Source organism: Trachypithecus francoisi, unplaced genomic scaffold, assembly GCF_009764315.1.
Source record: "Trachypithecus francoisi isolate TF-2019V2 unplaced genomic scaffold, Tfra_2.0 Lachesis_group13, whole genome shotgun sequence".
In the NCBI taxonomy this organism is placed as follows: Eukaryota; Metazoa; Chordata; class Mammalia; order Primates; family Cercopithecidae; genus Trachypithecus; species Trachypithecus francoisi.
The window spans coordinates 5,532,630-5,548,153 of NW_022681458.1; the positions used below are offsets into that span (position 1 = coordinate 5,532,630).

Consider the following 15,524-nt stretch of genomic DNA (forward strand, 5'->3'; position numbering starts at 1 on the left):
CAACAGTGAAAAATCTAAAAAAATTCAAAAAAGTAATCCCATTTACAGTACCTACAAAAAATATGAAACACCTAGGAATAATTTAAACCAAAGAAGTGAAAGATTTCTACAAGGAAAACTATAAAGCGCTGATGAAAAAATTGAAAAGGACACAAAAAATGGAATGATATATTCCATACTCATGGATTGGAAGAATTAATACTGTTAAAATATGAATACTACCCAAGAAATTTACAGGTTTAGTGCAATCTCTATCAAAATAACAATGATATTCTTCACAAAAATAGAAAAAAAAATTCTAAAATTCCTATAGAACCACAAGAGACGCTGAATAGCCCAAACAATCCTGAGCAAAAAGAACAAAGCTGGAGGTATTACATACACTGCCTGACTTCAAAATATACTACAAAACAGTAGTAACCAAAGCAGCATGATACTGGCTTGAAAACAGACACACAGACCAATGGAACAAATTGAAAACCCTGAAATAAATCCATGCATTTACAGCCCATTCATTTTCGACAAAGGCTCCAAGAACCTACATTGGAGAAAGGACAGTCACTTCAATAAATGATGCTAGGAAAACTGGATAACCATATGAAGAGGATTAAAGCTAGACCCCTATATCTCACCATCTGCAAAATCAAATCAAAATACATTGTTATCAAAAAGACAAAAAATAATGGATTCCAGCAAGAATGTGGAGAAACAGAAATGCTTGTGCACCGTTGGTGAGAATGCAAATTAGCCCCCTTTGGAAAACAGTATGGCAGTTCCTCAAAAGACTAAAAATACAACTATTAGGCTGACGGAACCATTCACAGTAATGGCAAAAACTACAATGACTTTTTACACCAACCTAATACCATATGATCCAGCAATCCCACTATTGAGTGCATATCCCAAAGAAAGGAGACCAATACATCAAAGAGATATCTTCACTTGCATGTCTGTTGCAGCACTATTCACAATAGCCAAGATATGGAATCAACCTAAGTGCCTATGAGCAGATAAGTGAATACAGAAAATGTGGTATGTATATACACAATGGAATATTATTCAGCCATAAAAAGTGATGAAATCCTGTCATTTGCAGATGTGAATGGAACAGGAGGTCATTATGTTAAGTGAAATAAGCCAGCACAGAAAAACAAAAATCACATGTTCTCATTTACACATGGGAGCTAAAAAAGTAGATCGTCTGAAGATACAGAGTAGATTGGTGGTTACCAGAGGACTGGAAGGGTAGGTGGGTGAGGGGAGATAAAGAGACATTGATTAATGGGTAGAAAAATACAGTTCTTTAGAAGGAATAAGATCTAGTGTTTGATAGTTCAATAAGGTGAGTATAGTTAACAATAATCAATTGTATATTTCTAAATAGCTAAAAGAGTAGGATTTGAATGTTCTCAGTATAAAGAAAAGATAAATATTTGAGATGATGGATAGTCCAATTACCCTGATTTGATCATTACATATTACATGAATATATCCAGATATCACATATACCCTGAAAATATGAACATCTAGTATGCATTCATTTTTTAAAATAAAGAAATAGTACTACGTTTTACAAAACAAAAAAAGTAATATTAAATGGCAGTAGAGTTTCATAAATTTTTCCCCTAAGGTCTCCAGATTGTTTGGTGTATATGGGTAGGTGGGTACATGATGATATGTTAGTATTTCTCTGTTCAACACCCATAAGAGACACATGGATATAGAATGTAATTATAAAAACAATTGTTACATCCAGTTTTCTACTTTAAAAATTAAATTATAAGTCAAAAGATTTAATCTAATACAATCTAAGTTTAACATGAAATTTTAGTTTAGAATCAGTTGGGATTCAACAACTTCTATTTAATTAGATTTCCATTTTATTTAATTCAGTCTATATTTACTGAACACCTATGCTGTGCCATACACTAGAAACTTAGGCAATGTTCAAACAGTTTGTTCATGCTAAAGTCTTACTAGCTTACACTGATACTATACAAAGATAGAATTACATGCTTTTAACTTTCTTTTAGTGTTATTTTGTAATTTACATGTACTCAGCTCAAATGAATGAAGTTTGTGTTAATTTTTTCGGCAATACACAGTTTGGTATAAAGAGAATAATGTCTGTTTTGTATTCAATGTGACTTTCTTCAGTTTGCTTTTTTTTTTTCTTGAGTATGTCTTCACTTGGCATTACATGTTCTATTGAAATTTTACACCATTGAGAGATATATGGATTCAGTTTTTAAAAGAATGTTATCTTCTGTTCACTGGCTGAAAACCATTTTTAAAAATCCAAAATCTATTACCCTAAATCCAAGAAATGTTGGCAATTGAATATATTTTCCACTGTATCACTGGTTAAGATATTACCTACTCATTTTAAAATTTATTTTTTATTATTTCATTTTCTTGCACTATACCAATGTAGAAACCGTTGACTTATCTGATCTAAACTGTATTTGTATCTTTAGGAGAGGCTTGGAATATTTCTAGGAGTGACTATTTAGTAACTGAAACCAAAATTAGAGCAAGAGACATCATCATGCCTTCAATTCCTGACCAAATGTTTCTTTTACCATTGTCATATAAATTATCTTTTTTTGGATATTGCCATTTTAAATATTTATATTCTAAAATACAAAGAAAAATAAATAGCACTCTAAAATTTATGTGCAGTTATTTTAATTGGCAGAGCCAATGGAGTGGATCAAGTAGAAGGAAACTTAATGATTGTAATACATTTCATTTTGTGGATCCCTTTGAAATAATTTGTCCTACAGTCATGACCATCATATATTTTATGTTACCCTGAAGCTATCAATGTTTGCATTATAATAAAGAACACTGGGGAGACACTTATTAAAAAGGAAGACCTGTCACTTTTAAACGCATCTACTGAATCCTTAAAAGCACCATAAAACCCTGTTCACTTTCCCATTCTAACATGAAGCAAGCTGTATTCTAAACTATTTTTTGGCCAATACATTCAATTTCTTTCTTATTAACAACTAACCTCAAGTACGAGCTTGGGCGCCCAAATGAGCATGGCCCTCTCCCGAGACTCCGTTTGGGAAAGCTCTGTGCATATTGTAACTGCTTTTGTTGCCCTCAGAACATGGAGTTCCTCTTTGGGAATTGCTGTCAAAGCCAAAGTGAGCAAAGAATCTAAATGAAATTCTCTTTGATGATCACACTTTCATTTCAAAATGAAATGAAACTATGTAGTCTAGCTTGATCATGTGCATTATTCATCATATTTGCTGCAGATGATCTTTGTTTTTATTTTAAAAAATTCTCAAAAAATCGATTCGCTGTGATTCGTGGGTTTTTGTTTGGCTTTGTTTTTGTTTTGTTACACTTTTTAAATGCAAAAGGGCTGTTCCCTACATGTCCTGGGAAGGAAGCAGCACCTTGGAAACGAGTGTGAGTTTCCAGGCACCAGCTTTGAAGGCGTACTCCCCTGCATTGAGGGAGAACCAGGCATGGGGTTGGAGGACAGTTGGGAGTGTACGCTTCCCAGGCAGACAGAGCTAGGCTCAAAGCCCGGCTCTGCAGTGTGCCAATGGAAGGATTTTGAGTGACATACTTACCAGTGAGCCTCAGTTTCTTCTTCTGTAAGGGCAGGAGAGTGCTACCTATTTCACAGAGATGCTGTTAGGAGGCCCTTATGGCAGACTGAAGGAAAATGGTCTAGCCTGGAGCTTGGAATAAGATATGCCATCATGGAATGCTGGCTGATGTTAATTATCTTGAAAAATTATAGTATGTTGTCACGATATCTGACTGATTTCATACAGTGGAAAACTATCAAGAACTACAACTTTTCATGCAACAAAACACAAAATAATTTCATGCAACAAAAAAAAAATTCAAAATAAATAAATTGTTGTGTAAAATACACGTGCAGCTGAGTTCAAACTATAAAACATCCTGGCCTTTGTCATCATATACTGCTGAAGCTATGAACTGAAAATGTAGTCTGTTAAAAATATGATCCTGTAAAGCAAAGGGTTTGGAGTAGCCCATAGGGTTTAAATCTCATCTGCGGCTACTGTAGCTAGCTGCAGGGGGGAATTGTGAAGGCAAAAATGGTGCTACCCGTGCACACAGCTTGTGTTTTTGCACCAGCAAAAAGTCTGCAAACACAACAAGCAGGGCATCCTGTGCAACTGTGTCTGCAGGGCCGTCAAGACACCTGAGTGGGGAGATTAGAATTTCAAGAAGGATGCCTGGAAGCATCTGTGGTTTCAAAAGGCCACTTCAGGAGGCTTTGGGGAAAAAAAGGAAAAGTCACCGTTTTCTTTTCTATTACATGGGATTTTGCAATCTAGTTACTTGGGAACCTCTGGTTTTATTTTTAGTTTTTTCTTCGTACTGGGATGCAGTTTTATTCTTGTCTCAGGTCTCCAGATCATCAGAGACTAAATGATGAAAAGAATTCTCTTCCTTACCCTCCTGTTTGTCCCCTGAGCCCAGGACTCCTTTGTCTACATTCTAGGGCAGGACATCTGCCTTTACTTATCTAATATGAGGGCTCATTGCAAAGTGATGTAATGTAGCAGTTTAAAGCCCTTAAGGTCAAGAACCCTGGAGCCAACCTACCTGGGTTCAGATTCTAGTTCGACTATTTTCTAGCTGTGTGAACTTGGGCTGGCACCTTGACCCCTTTGTGCCGCAGTTTCTATACATGTAAAATGGAGGCAGTAATAACTCCTAGCTCATAGATTTGTATTAAGCATTAAAGAAATTGCTATCTGTAAGGCATTTCAACTAGTGTCTGGCAGTAGTAGCATACAGTAAGCACTACGTGTTAGCTGTTAATTTTTAAAATAGATTATTAACATGCATTTAGATGCTCACATCATTCATAATTCAAAAATGCTTCTTAACCTGCTATCTTTTACCTATTTAAGTTAGCAAAGATCAAAAAAGTTAACGTTACAATGTTGGCAAGGTATGGAAGCACAGACATTGTCATGCACTTCTTGTGAGGGGAGAGTAAATAGCCCAGCCTCTTTGCAAGGCAGTTCAGCGGTATTGCAATTACAAATGCACATTTTTTATAAAAGTATGGTCTGTAGTACCCATAAGTTTTTTTTTAAGTCAGAGGAAACCTATCAGCAGAGAGAGGCAGCAAAGCACGGAGAGTAAGAACAGAGACTCCAGAAATAGATGCCTCAGGCCAAAGCCCTTGCCACTTCCTAGCTGTGTGACCCTGGACAAGTTCCTTGACTTCTTTGTGCCTCAATTTTCTCATATAAAGATGAAGATAATAGTGCTACCTAGTAGCATAAGGCTGTGCTGAGAAATAAGGGAGTTAATACTTTTCAACCACGTAAAATAGTGCCTAGCAAACCGTAAATGCCATCAAAGTGTTTATTTTAATATATGTTTAAAGAAAGTAGTGCACAAGAGTAACAGATGAAAAGCCCACCACTAATTAATTATAAGCACAACTAGACCTCTTACAACCCAGTTCCTAAGAAAGCTATTTTTTGACATACTAAACATTTTTTCAGAAATTAGGCTTAACAGGCGAGAACATTTTTTATTATTTAATAGTTTTGTGCCCACTAAAATTGTTGCATCTAAGATAAAGATTTACCATAACTTTACTCTGAGCAGAGGGTAGAAGCAAACCGTGAGCTCTAGCTGTCCGTACTGTCTTCACTTCTCCTGCTGGGCTCATCTTTAGGAGTAGGTATATTGTATAAACACAGATACATAAATATAGATATATTACTCTGAAATGAAATGATGAAACAAAATGGCTGATTTTAATAAACTAAAGAACACTTCCCTCTTCGCGTGATCTTGAAATGAACCAACTAAGGAGCGGTGCATTCCGCAGCGTGAGGTCTTCCATGTGCAAAATTAGAGCCACGGCATGCGGCGAGCCCAATGATCTGACCGAACACGCGCCTCTAAGTGCTTCCTAATGAACACTGAGGTGTCCAGGGGCGCCGCGGTGCTCATCAATCTCTGCATTGACGATGGCAAGAAATTTCACAGGATGGTCATTTGCTGGGAATAGATGTCTACCCTGCTCTTTCTTTGCCTTCGGTAACAACAAAGCGCCACGAAGAGCACAACCCGGCAAGACAGTGAGCTGCCCCAGAAAGTTAACAGCATTCAGTCACTTATTTGCAAGTATATTTGCAGCTGATAAATTGAACAGACTTTCATTTGGACAAATGTCCATTTTCTCTTACTAATTTGAAGAAGGATTTTTAAAGACAAAGCCCATCAAACATTAGATAAGCATTTTAAGTTAATGGACCATGTAGTCCTATTTCCCCACAAACTCAGAAGGCATCACATTATGTCCTATTTTTACAGCAACATCAATTATTAATATGTATATTTTTGCTGACAGAGGACCTTGCTATAAATGTAGGTTTCGTTATCCAGTTCTGGGTCATTAACTATGGAAAGCTTGTAAATATAATGGTTTATTCACATGGGAAGCCTTCATTAAGATGCATTATTCTACAGCTGATGTATTTCAATATATATAGTATACTATCGTGTTCTCTATCTCCCTTTAATATTTGTAATTTATTTTTAAATGAGTTGCTGTTTATGCAGTGAGTTAACAAATTTGAATTCCACATGACCAAAGTTGCTAAAGAGGAAGAGATGTTTTAGCCCAAAGGAAAAGCTGCTCATTAACATAGGACCTAAATATGTTATAACCTTTAAATTCAAAAGCAACCAGAGAAAGGAGCCACAAATGACCCAAATGTATTTTTGTCAGAGAAAGTCTATATCAAGAAACATGCATGAATACACACATATTAACAGCACAGCATGGTGTAATAGGAGAAACACAGCAATAAAGGAGCCAGGAAGCCTCATTGCTGGATTCTTCATTAACGTGGAATGACAGGAAAGTCACTGAGTTCTGAACCTCTGTTTCCTCATCTGTTGAGTAGGATAGTCATGTCCTCATTCTTACCTCAAATAATAGATGTGTGGCCAACATGGTGAAACCCCGTCTCTACTAAAAATACAAAAATTAGCTGGGCGTGGTGGTGCACTCCTGTAGTCCCAGCTACTCAGGAGGCTGAGGCAGGAGTATCACTTGAACCTGGGAGGTGGAGGTTGCAGTTAGCCGAGATCGTGCCACTGCACTCCAGCCTGGGCAACAGAGTGAGACTCTGTCTCACAAAAAAAATAAAATAAATAAAAATAAAATGAAATAAAAATAGATGTGGACATGAATAAAGAAACACAGTACAGGAATATGTAAGACAGGAACCATGCCAAGGGGCTATTAGGAAAATCCAGTGACAGCTGAGTGTTTTGTTGCACTCGTGGATTGTGGAAGTATTAGGAAGTTTCTTGGACACTTCGTATAGGGCTGTTGACAAGACACAAATTAGAATCACTTGCTCATTCATTCGTTTTTAGGGAGGAAAGGAGAAAAGACTCAGGTAAAATATAGTTTGTCTGTATACGTCTATGAAGGAAATCTACAAATGACAACAGGAACAACATGATTTGGAGAAAAGCAACACCAGATGATACATTACACGGTAGATAATTGTGTCATTATTAATACAAGACTTCAAAACAATGTTACACTTTCATCAAAGGCAAAAAAAATTTGGGTTGTTTATTGCAGAGATCCATTTTAACATCTCCATGAAAACTAAATTAGCCGTTGGAGATATTAAAGTCTCTATATGAATTTATGCTATATGTCTTACGCACTTAAGATGTAAACACTAGGAATGAAAAACATTACCTGGACGATATAAGAATTGGATATTTTAATGATAATATAAAGGAAATTCCTACTGTTCAGTTTTGACACAAAATATATAATATAAAGAAAAGTCATGCTTTTGAGCACCTTTATTGAGGCAATTAATGATCATTTGTTTTTAACATTGTTCTTTAAAAGGATTCTGTAATTCTCATTCTATATTTGCTTTTATATTACTTTAAAAAGTAATTTTTAGGGTTTTTCTTCTAGCATCATAAAAGTTGTATTTTCTCAGCCGGGCATGGTGGTTCACCCCTGTGATTCCAGCACTTTAGGAGGCAGAGGCGGGTGAGTTGCCTGAGTTTAGGTGTTTAAGACCAGCCTGGGCAACACGGCAAGACCCCATCTCTACAAAAAGTATAAAAAATCACCCAAGTGTGGTGGTGTGCACCTGTACTCCCACTACTCAGAAGGCTGAGGTGGGAGGATTGCTTGAGCCCAGGAGGCAGAGGTTGCAGTGAGCTGAGATTGTGCCATTGTACTCCAGCCTGGGTGACAGGGTGAGACTTTGTCTCCAAAAAAGAAAAGTTGTTTGTTCTCATTTTACTAAACTTAGAAAATTGGCTCAAATTTCCTTAGGATTTTCTAATGCATGTATTTACAAAGTATGATATATGTGGTTTCCTTTTCTCTTTTCACTGACTTTATGGAGTGAGTGTGGACACTGTATTTTAACGACATCTTCATTGTGAAATCCCTCCCACCTCCAGAGGTTCATAGATATTTCTTTGAGAGTGTGTGTATATGTGTGTGTACATTTGTGTTACATTTAACTAATTCGTTCAAAATTTTAGTTTAAGACATGAATTGAATCTTTAAGATAATGATTTTTTCGAAGTAATTGATTTAAGTTTATAGTTTTGCTAATGTCTTTTGTAAACAGGGTCTTGAATTTTGTCATATTCTTGTTTCACAGCTTTCAAAATGGACTTTAACGTTGTTCTCTTACCCTTGGACATTTCTTTACTCCAGAGCTCCCTAGTATTCCTGGATTTCACCCACTTAGCTATTTGTGCGTCCTGTCCTAATGACAAGAATCACAATAGTGTTCACCATAGTGACTACAAAAAATAAGAAAGGAACAAGTATAAAATAAGAAACTATTCTGGGAATATAAGAGCATGCCCGAAATTAAAACAACAACAGTAACCACTCCAAAATTTAAATAATCCAAATGGTACACATAACTGAAAATCAAATTGGTTCTGGAAGATAAAGCTAAAGAAATCTCCTATCTGCACTGTAACATAGTGATTTTTTTCTCCTATTTGCACTATCACCTAGTGCAAATAGACAAATGGAAAATATAAAAGCTCAGAGTCATGAAAGATCAATCTGGTGGTCTGGCATTTATCTAATGTTTACTGCAGACAAGGAAATGGAGAGAAAGAAATAATAGAAGGAAAACTTGAAGAGTTGAAGGTAATTCTTTATATTGAATAGACCTACCAAAGGAGAATACAATGAATGAAGAAATGTCTACACCTAGATACATTTTGATGAACTTTCAAAACTCTTAAGAGTAAAGCGTTATAAATACTTTCAGGGAGGTAAACAGCTTACTTGCAAAGGAACAACAATTCCGTTTGCAAAAAAGGAGCTGGAAACTCGACATATTAGAAGTAGAATTCCTCAAAGGAACTACCAAAATGCCATTCAAGTGGGAGGGACCAAATGAAGACATCCTTAGAAATGCAAGTCCTTATAATATTTATGGCTGTACATATTCATTCTGAAAGTTACACTCAAGGACATACTTCAGCAAAATGAAAACTGAATACAAAAAAGAAGAACAAGGGTCATATGGTTTGGATGTTTGTCCCCTCCAAATCTCGTGTTGAAATGTGATTCCTAATGTTGGAGGTGGAGCCTAGTGGGAGGTGATGGATCATGGGGGCAGATCTCTCATGAATGGCTTAGCACCATCTCCTTGGTGATAAGCGAATTCTCTCAGTTCACACAAGATCTGGTTTTTTATATGAATCTGGGACCTCCCCTTCTTTCTCTCTTGCTCCCTTTCACCACGTGAGGCACTGGCTCCCTGTCATCTTCCGCCATGATTGTAAGTTTCCTGAGGCCTCACCAGAAGCCAAGCAGATGCTGGCACCATGCTTCTCATACAGCCTGCAGAACTATGAGCCAAAATACACTTATTTTCCTTATAAATTACCCACCAGTATTCTTTTATAGCAGTGCAAAAATGGACTGATGCAAAGGGTAAACAGAGAAACCAGGACATCTCATAGTTAAATGTAAACACATCTTTTCAAAATTAATTACAGTCTATGATATTATAAAATGGGAGGTTGTGGGAAGAAAAGTGAACACATGCATAGGTCCTATACTTGTTCAAAGAAGCTCTAGATTATGATAAGTTCTAGACAGATAGAAATATAGATGTTAAGTAACATGTTAAATTTTTAAGATAACCAGTAGAAGATTAAAATAAGATGTATAATTTTTAAACCACTACATGATAAGAATGAACAAAACTAACTCCATAAATCCAGCAGAAGGTAGGAAAGGAAAAAAACAAAACAAAACAAACAAACAAAAAAAACCAAGAAAGTGTGTTAGATAAGAAACTTAAGATAAGAAGATTATCTCCAAATGTTTCTTCTATACAATGAATAAAATTTTTCTTTTCTATAATTCTCAGATTGAGTTTTTTAAATCCAGATCTATGTTGTTGACAAGAGAGAAACCTCAAACATATTGAAGCTGAAAACTTGAAAACAAAAGAACATAAAGCATTACGTCAGGGACTTTGGATTAAATACACTGAGTAAATGCACTCAGTTAGCTTTGCTTCCTCTGGATGCTTGTATTTCTTATTTGCCTTTGCTAGGACACTATGGAAGATATTAACACATTTGTGTAGTTTCTGATATTTTTGCCAGCTCTGTAACTTTTATGACCTCAAACCTTTTTGTTCGTATATATTTTCAGAATCCACCTCCTCTCTTTAATGAAGTCAGTGCTACAGTAATCCAGGCTGAAAAGGTGGACCGCCTGCGGAACGAGGTGCAGACAAAGCATGAAGAGGACTACAGGGAAGCCCTGGTTACCATCAAGAATGACCTAAAGTTGATAGAAGGCCTGGACATCAAGGAGAACCTTCAAGACCAGATCCGGCATTGGTTCATTGAATGCAGGTGAACATGAGCTACATCGTGATATGTCCAGACAGTCTGTTCTTTAGTGTGTGAGGTTATTGTATGTTTTAAGCACAGAAGCATATTGATATGAGTTTTCTTGGCTTCGTTTTAGAAGTGTGAAATGCCAAGGCTAAGAATTCAGAAATTAATTTTTTTAAATATGGAAAAACGGCCCACATAGTGCCTCTGTGACCACATGGCTTGGAGTATAATGGGAGCATGACATAGCTCCGGGATGGCAGGACTTCACATGCCAGGTCTGTCCAAAAGCCACGGGACCCAGAAACAACCTTCCCTTCTGGCATCTAGCCAGCCTCTCTACTTGTAAGAAGCGTGAGATTCTCGATCATGGTCCCTCTCGGTCATAATGCTTTCAGGCAGCTGCTGAGTCCTGGGACTTGACACCTGGCCACCACGTTTCCTTGAAATGATGGTGTGTTACGTAGTTCTTGCATTGCTATAAAGAAATATCTGACGCTGGATAATTTCTAAGGAAAAGAAACTTAATTGGCTCAAGGCTCTACAAGCTTTATGGGAAGCATAGTGCTGGTATCTGCTCCTGTTTGCCTTGGGGAGCTTTAACTCAACTTATGGTGGAAGGTGATGCAGGAGAAGGCATGTCAAATGGCAAGAGCAAGAGCAAAAGAGAGAGTGTGGGGTTGGCAGTGAGGGGTGATGCCACACACTTTTAAACAACCAGATCTTGCAAGAACTCCCTCACTATAGCAAGGACAGCACCAAGCCATGAGGGATCTGCCCCCATGACCCAGACACCTCTCACCAGGCCCTACCTCCAACGCTAGGGATCACATTTCAACATGAGATTTGGAGGGGGCATCCAAACTTTATCAAATGGGTAGATAGGTAGTTTTGGGGACAAGGCTCCAGGCGTATTCATATTTAAGGGTGTTCTTTAATGCTCTTAAATGAAACGTTAAATGAGTTACAACTTGTTTACAAAAGATGATTTTTAAACGGTATTTATCAGAGAATTTTTCTACACAGCAGAACACTTTGTTGGTAACCTAATTAGAAGAGTTTTGTAAATCAATTTTATTTCAAGAAGGGAAGAAAAGAGGGCAGATTGTTATGATAAATCCCAGGAGCCATAGAAGGCAGACTTGGCCATCTGTTTTCTTGATGGGGTATTGTATCATATCACATCAGGTCTCAAGATGTTCTGACGCCAACTGTGGTTAGCTCATCAGGACCAGAGAATTTAAATGTTGGCAGTAGAAAAATCGAACTTTCTCTCAAAAGATTCTATTAAAAGATATCTGTGGCAGGCAGCCTCTAAGCTGGCCTCCAGTGATCCCTCCCCTGAAGTGTAAGGTATACCTAGTAACTCACTTCCAAAGACAAGGATACGGCTAGAGTGATGGGATATCACCTTCATCCTGCTTGCCTTTCCTGCTCTCTCACTTGCCTTTTCCCTTGCTGGCTTAGAGGAGTCAGCCACCATAGTGTCCGCTGCCCAGTGGAGAGGCCCACATGGCAGGGAGCTGGGGGGAGGCTCCCAAGCAACAGCCATTGAGAAGCTGAGGGCCCCCCTCCAGCAGCCTGAGAACTAAATGCTACCCACCAACCACAGGCATAGACTTGGAAGTGAATCCCCTTGACCCAGGTGAGCCATCAGATGAAACCACAGTCCCCGCCAGCACTTTGATGGCAGCCTTGTGAGAGACCTTGAAGCAGAGGTGCCCAGCTGAGCCACATCTAGTTCCCCACCCACAGAAACTGTGATGCAATATGTGTTTGTTGTTTCAAGCTGCTAAGGCTTGGAATGACTTGTTATGCAGCAATAGGTATCTAATACATGTCAATTACTTTTACAGTGATTTACAAAAATCTAAAGTACTATAAATGTCTTGTATTAACTTTATGTGGGATCCTAATACACTATCTCCTCAATAATACTTCAGTTTTATACCAAAGTTTCTTCACGAATGTTTGGCATAACGATGACATGCTTTTGACTGAGAGTTCCATCCTTTCCTACGGTACAATTTTAAAAGTGATGACTTTTAAAAATTCAAAACTGATTACATCTGTGAGGTTTTCTTTCTATGTCTTATTTATCAGAGATATTTTATAGCAAAATGGGATATTTTGAATGAGGGAGTATTTAAAATGAGGAATTTGATGTTGTGTAAATTCTATACTGATGATGATGAATGGAGACAGAGGGCTGCGTTAATTGAGCAGATGGTATCGATGTGCACATAGCCCTCCTTTCTCCATCACTTTCCTCCTTGCTTTCTGGGGATGGTTTCATGAGAGCATACATTTGTCAAAACTTACAAAATTCTGTCCTTGAAATATGATCAGTTTATTGTATATCACTCAGGCCTCCATAAAGCTGTTAGAAATATATCATGGTAATGGTAGTATATCAGCAAAAATACCAATGCTTTCGTTCTTTAAAATCATCATGTTCTGTTATCCAGAATACCAAAACCCAGTTTTCCAATCACTACCATCGTTCTCAGACTCCCACTCCTGCTCATGGTGTAAGACTTGCATCTTCATCAAAAATGGGTCACAGTAAAAAAAGACAATAAATAAATAATTTTAAAAAGCAGTGGGGGAGGGAAGACTTGCATTTGCCAATTATAGGTGACTTTGTCTCTTCTGGTTTAAAGTAGTCTCTTTCAGGTTAACTGTCTCCCGTGGGTAAATTTGAAGTCAGTTTAAATGTCTCTCTCTCAAGAATCTTGCCCCATTTTTCTTCTCCTTACTGCATCTGACTGTAAAAGGAAATTCCATATCCTTACACTAACAGCTGGCAGCTGGGGCAAAGAGTGCCAGGCACACCATTTCATACCCTGGCGGTTTTTTGTTTTGTGTTTGTTTGTTTGTTTTTGAGACAGTCTCGCTGTGTCACCCAGGCTGGAGTGCAGTGATGTGATCTCGGCTCATTGCAACCTCCGCCACCCAAGTTTAAGTGATTCTTCTGCCTCAGCCCCCCGAGTAGCTGGGATTACAGGTGCACACCACCATACCAGGCTAATTTTGTATTTTTAGTAGAGACAGGGCTTCACCATGTTGGCCAGACTGGTCTCAAACTCCTAACCTCAAGTAATCCATCCGCCTCGGCCTCCCAAAGTGCTGGGATTACAGGTGTGAGCCACCGCACCCAGCCCCTGGTGGGTTTCTGCAGCCATGTGTGGCTGTGCTGGTCCGGCCCACCTGGTCTGTTGGGGGCTTCCTTTGCAGCCCATGGTTTCTGCCACTTGTCCCCAGGCACTGGCCACCCACAGTCCAAGCCTCTTGGGTCTGAGCCCGGCTCTGCTGGCTGCTGGTTCTCCCCCATGAACATCGGTGGTGCCAGGCCCATGTCTCAGGGGCCTATCCATCAGGTCCCCTCCATTTTGCTACCATCGAAAATGCTGCCCAGATGGGAAGATGAGCACCGCCTCGAAGTTCACAGATTCTCCTCAGCCATTCCGGGGCTTCCGCTACGGTCTCAACGTTCACCCCGCTCTTTGACTGAGGCCCTTACAGGATGGTTCCCAAGGACTCAGGGTCCCCACCCTCACTCCTCTCTTTCCTTCCCTCACCGTGCTGCCCCACTGAGTTGTTCAAGTTGAGAGTGACTTGTGATGAAAGCCCCCGACCATTCCCTCCCAGGTTCCTTCTGTCTCCTCCTTGAGCTCTGAGAGCCCCTCCACTTTGCTCCTCCAGGCAGTTTGGCACAATGATTAGGAATGCAAACTGGAGTCATTGCTTCCCGCAAAATGGCTGTGTAAGCTTGGGCAAGTCACTTAGCTTCTCTGTGCGTAGGTTTTCTCATCTGTGATATGAGGACAAGAATTGTCCCTGTTTCACGGAGTTGTGAACAGACAGAGGGTGCTTAGACCTCTTAAGTGTGGGCCACTCTCATTTCTCCCAGACTGTGGCCACTGCTCACTCAGATGCCCCCTCCCATGTAAACTGCAGGTCCCATTAAGACTGTGCCTGCTAGCAGGGTAGAACTGGTATATAAATTTCATGAATAAGCAGTGAATGGTGCAAGCCAATGGTATTACAGTTTTTCATTCTTATTCAATTACATAATTGGGTCTGGAGAAAATATACTTGGGATGATTTTGTGCCGTTGCAATCATGGAAATGCAGGTAGAAAGGCATTGTTTCAAAAGATTTAAGTCTTCTGATTAAATCACTTTGGTGTACACCTAAAACTGTCCTTTCCATAGCTAACAAGGATTATATGCTGTGTGCTCAATGTTCATGAATTTCCCTTATCAGGAACTTCCCCCATTTTCTCGTGTGTCAAAGAACAGGTATTCAAAAATATATTTTCTGTAAATGAAATGATTCTTTACTTTCATATAGACAGGGTAAAATCTAATTTATTACTAAGTGGCAAAACCAAGTTGAAAGCACTATGTACAACTGTAACCCCAAATATGCTAAAATATTTATATATATGTGTATATATATGTGTGTGTATATATAGTATATATGTATATATATGTGTATATATACGTATATATACATGTATATATATATATTCACAAACACATTTAACTTATTAAATCTATGTTTGCAGGCCGGGCACAGTGGCTCATACCTGTAATCCCAATACT

At 38.5% G+C, this 15,524-nt stretch overlaps 1 protein-coding gene across 1 annotated transcript in view; it reads left to right on the forward strand.

The window, feature by feature from the left end:
* The window catches only part of IQCA1 (IQ motif containing with AAA domain 1), a 169,197-nt gene that overhangs the window by 31,804 nt on the left and 121,869 nt on the right, over nucleotides 1-15,524 (forward strand). The window contains exon 6 of the mRNA XM_033229790.1: nucleotides 10,727-10,932. Within this exon, the coding sequence (XP_033085681.1) occupies nucleotides 10,727-10,932 (206 nt within the window). The remainder of the gene's footprint in view (nucleotides 1-10,726; nucleotides 10,933-15,524) is intronic.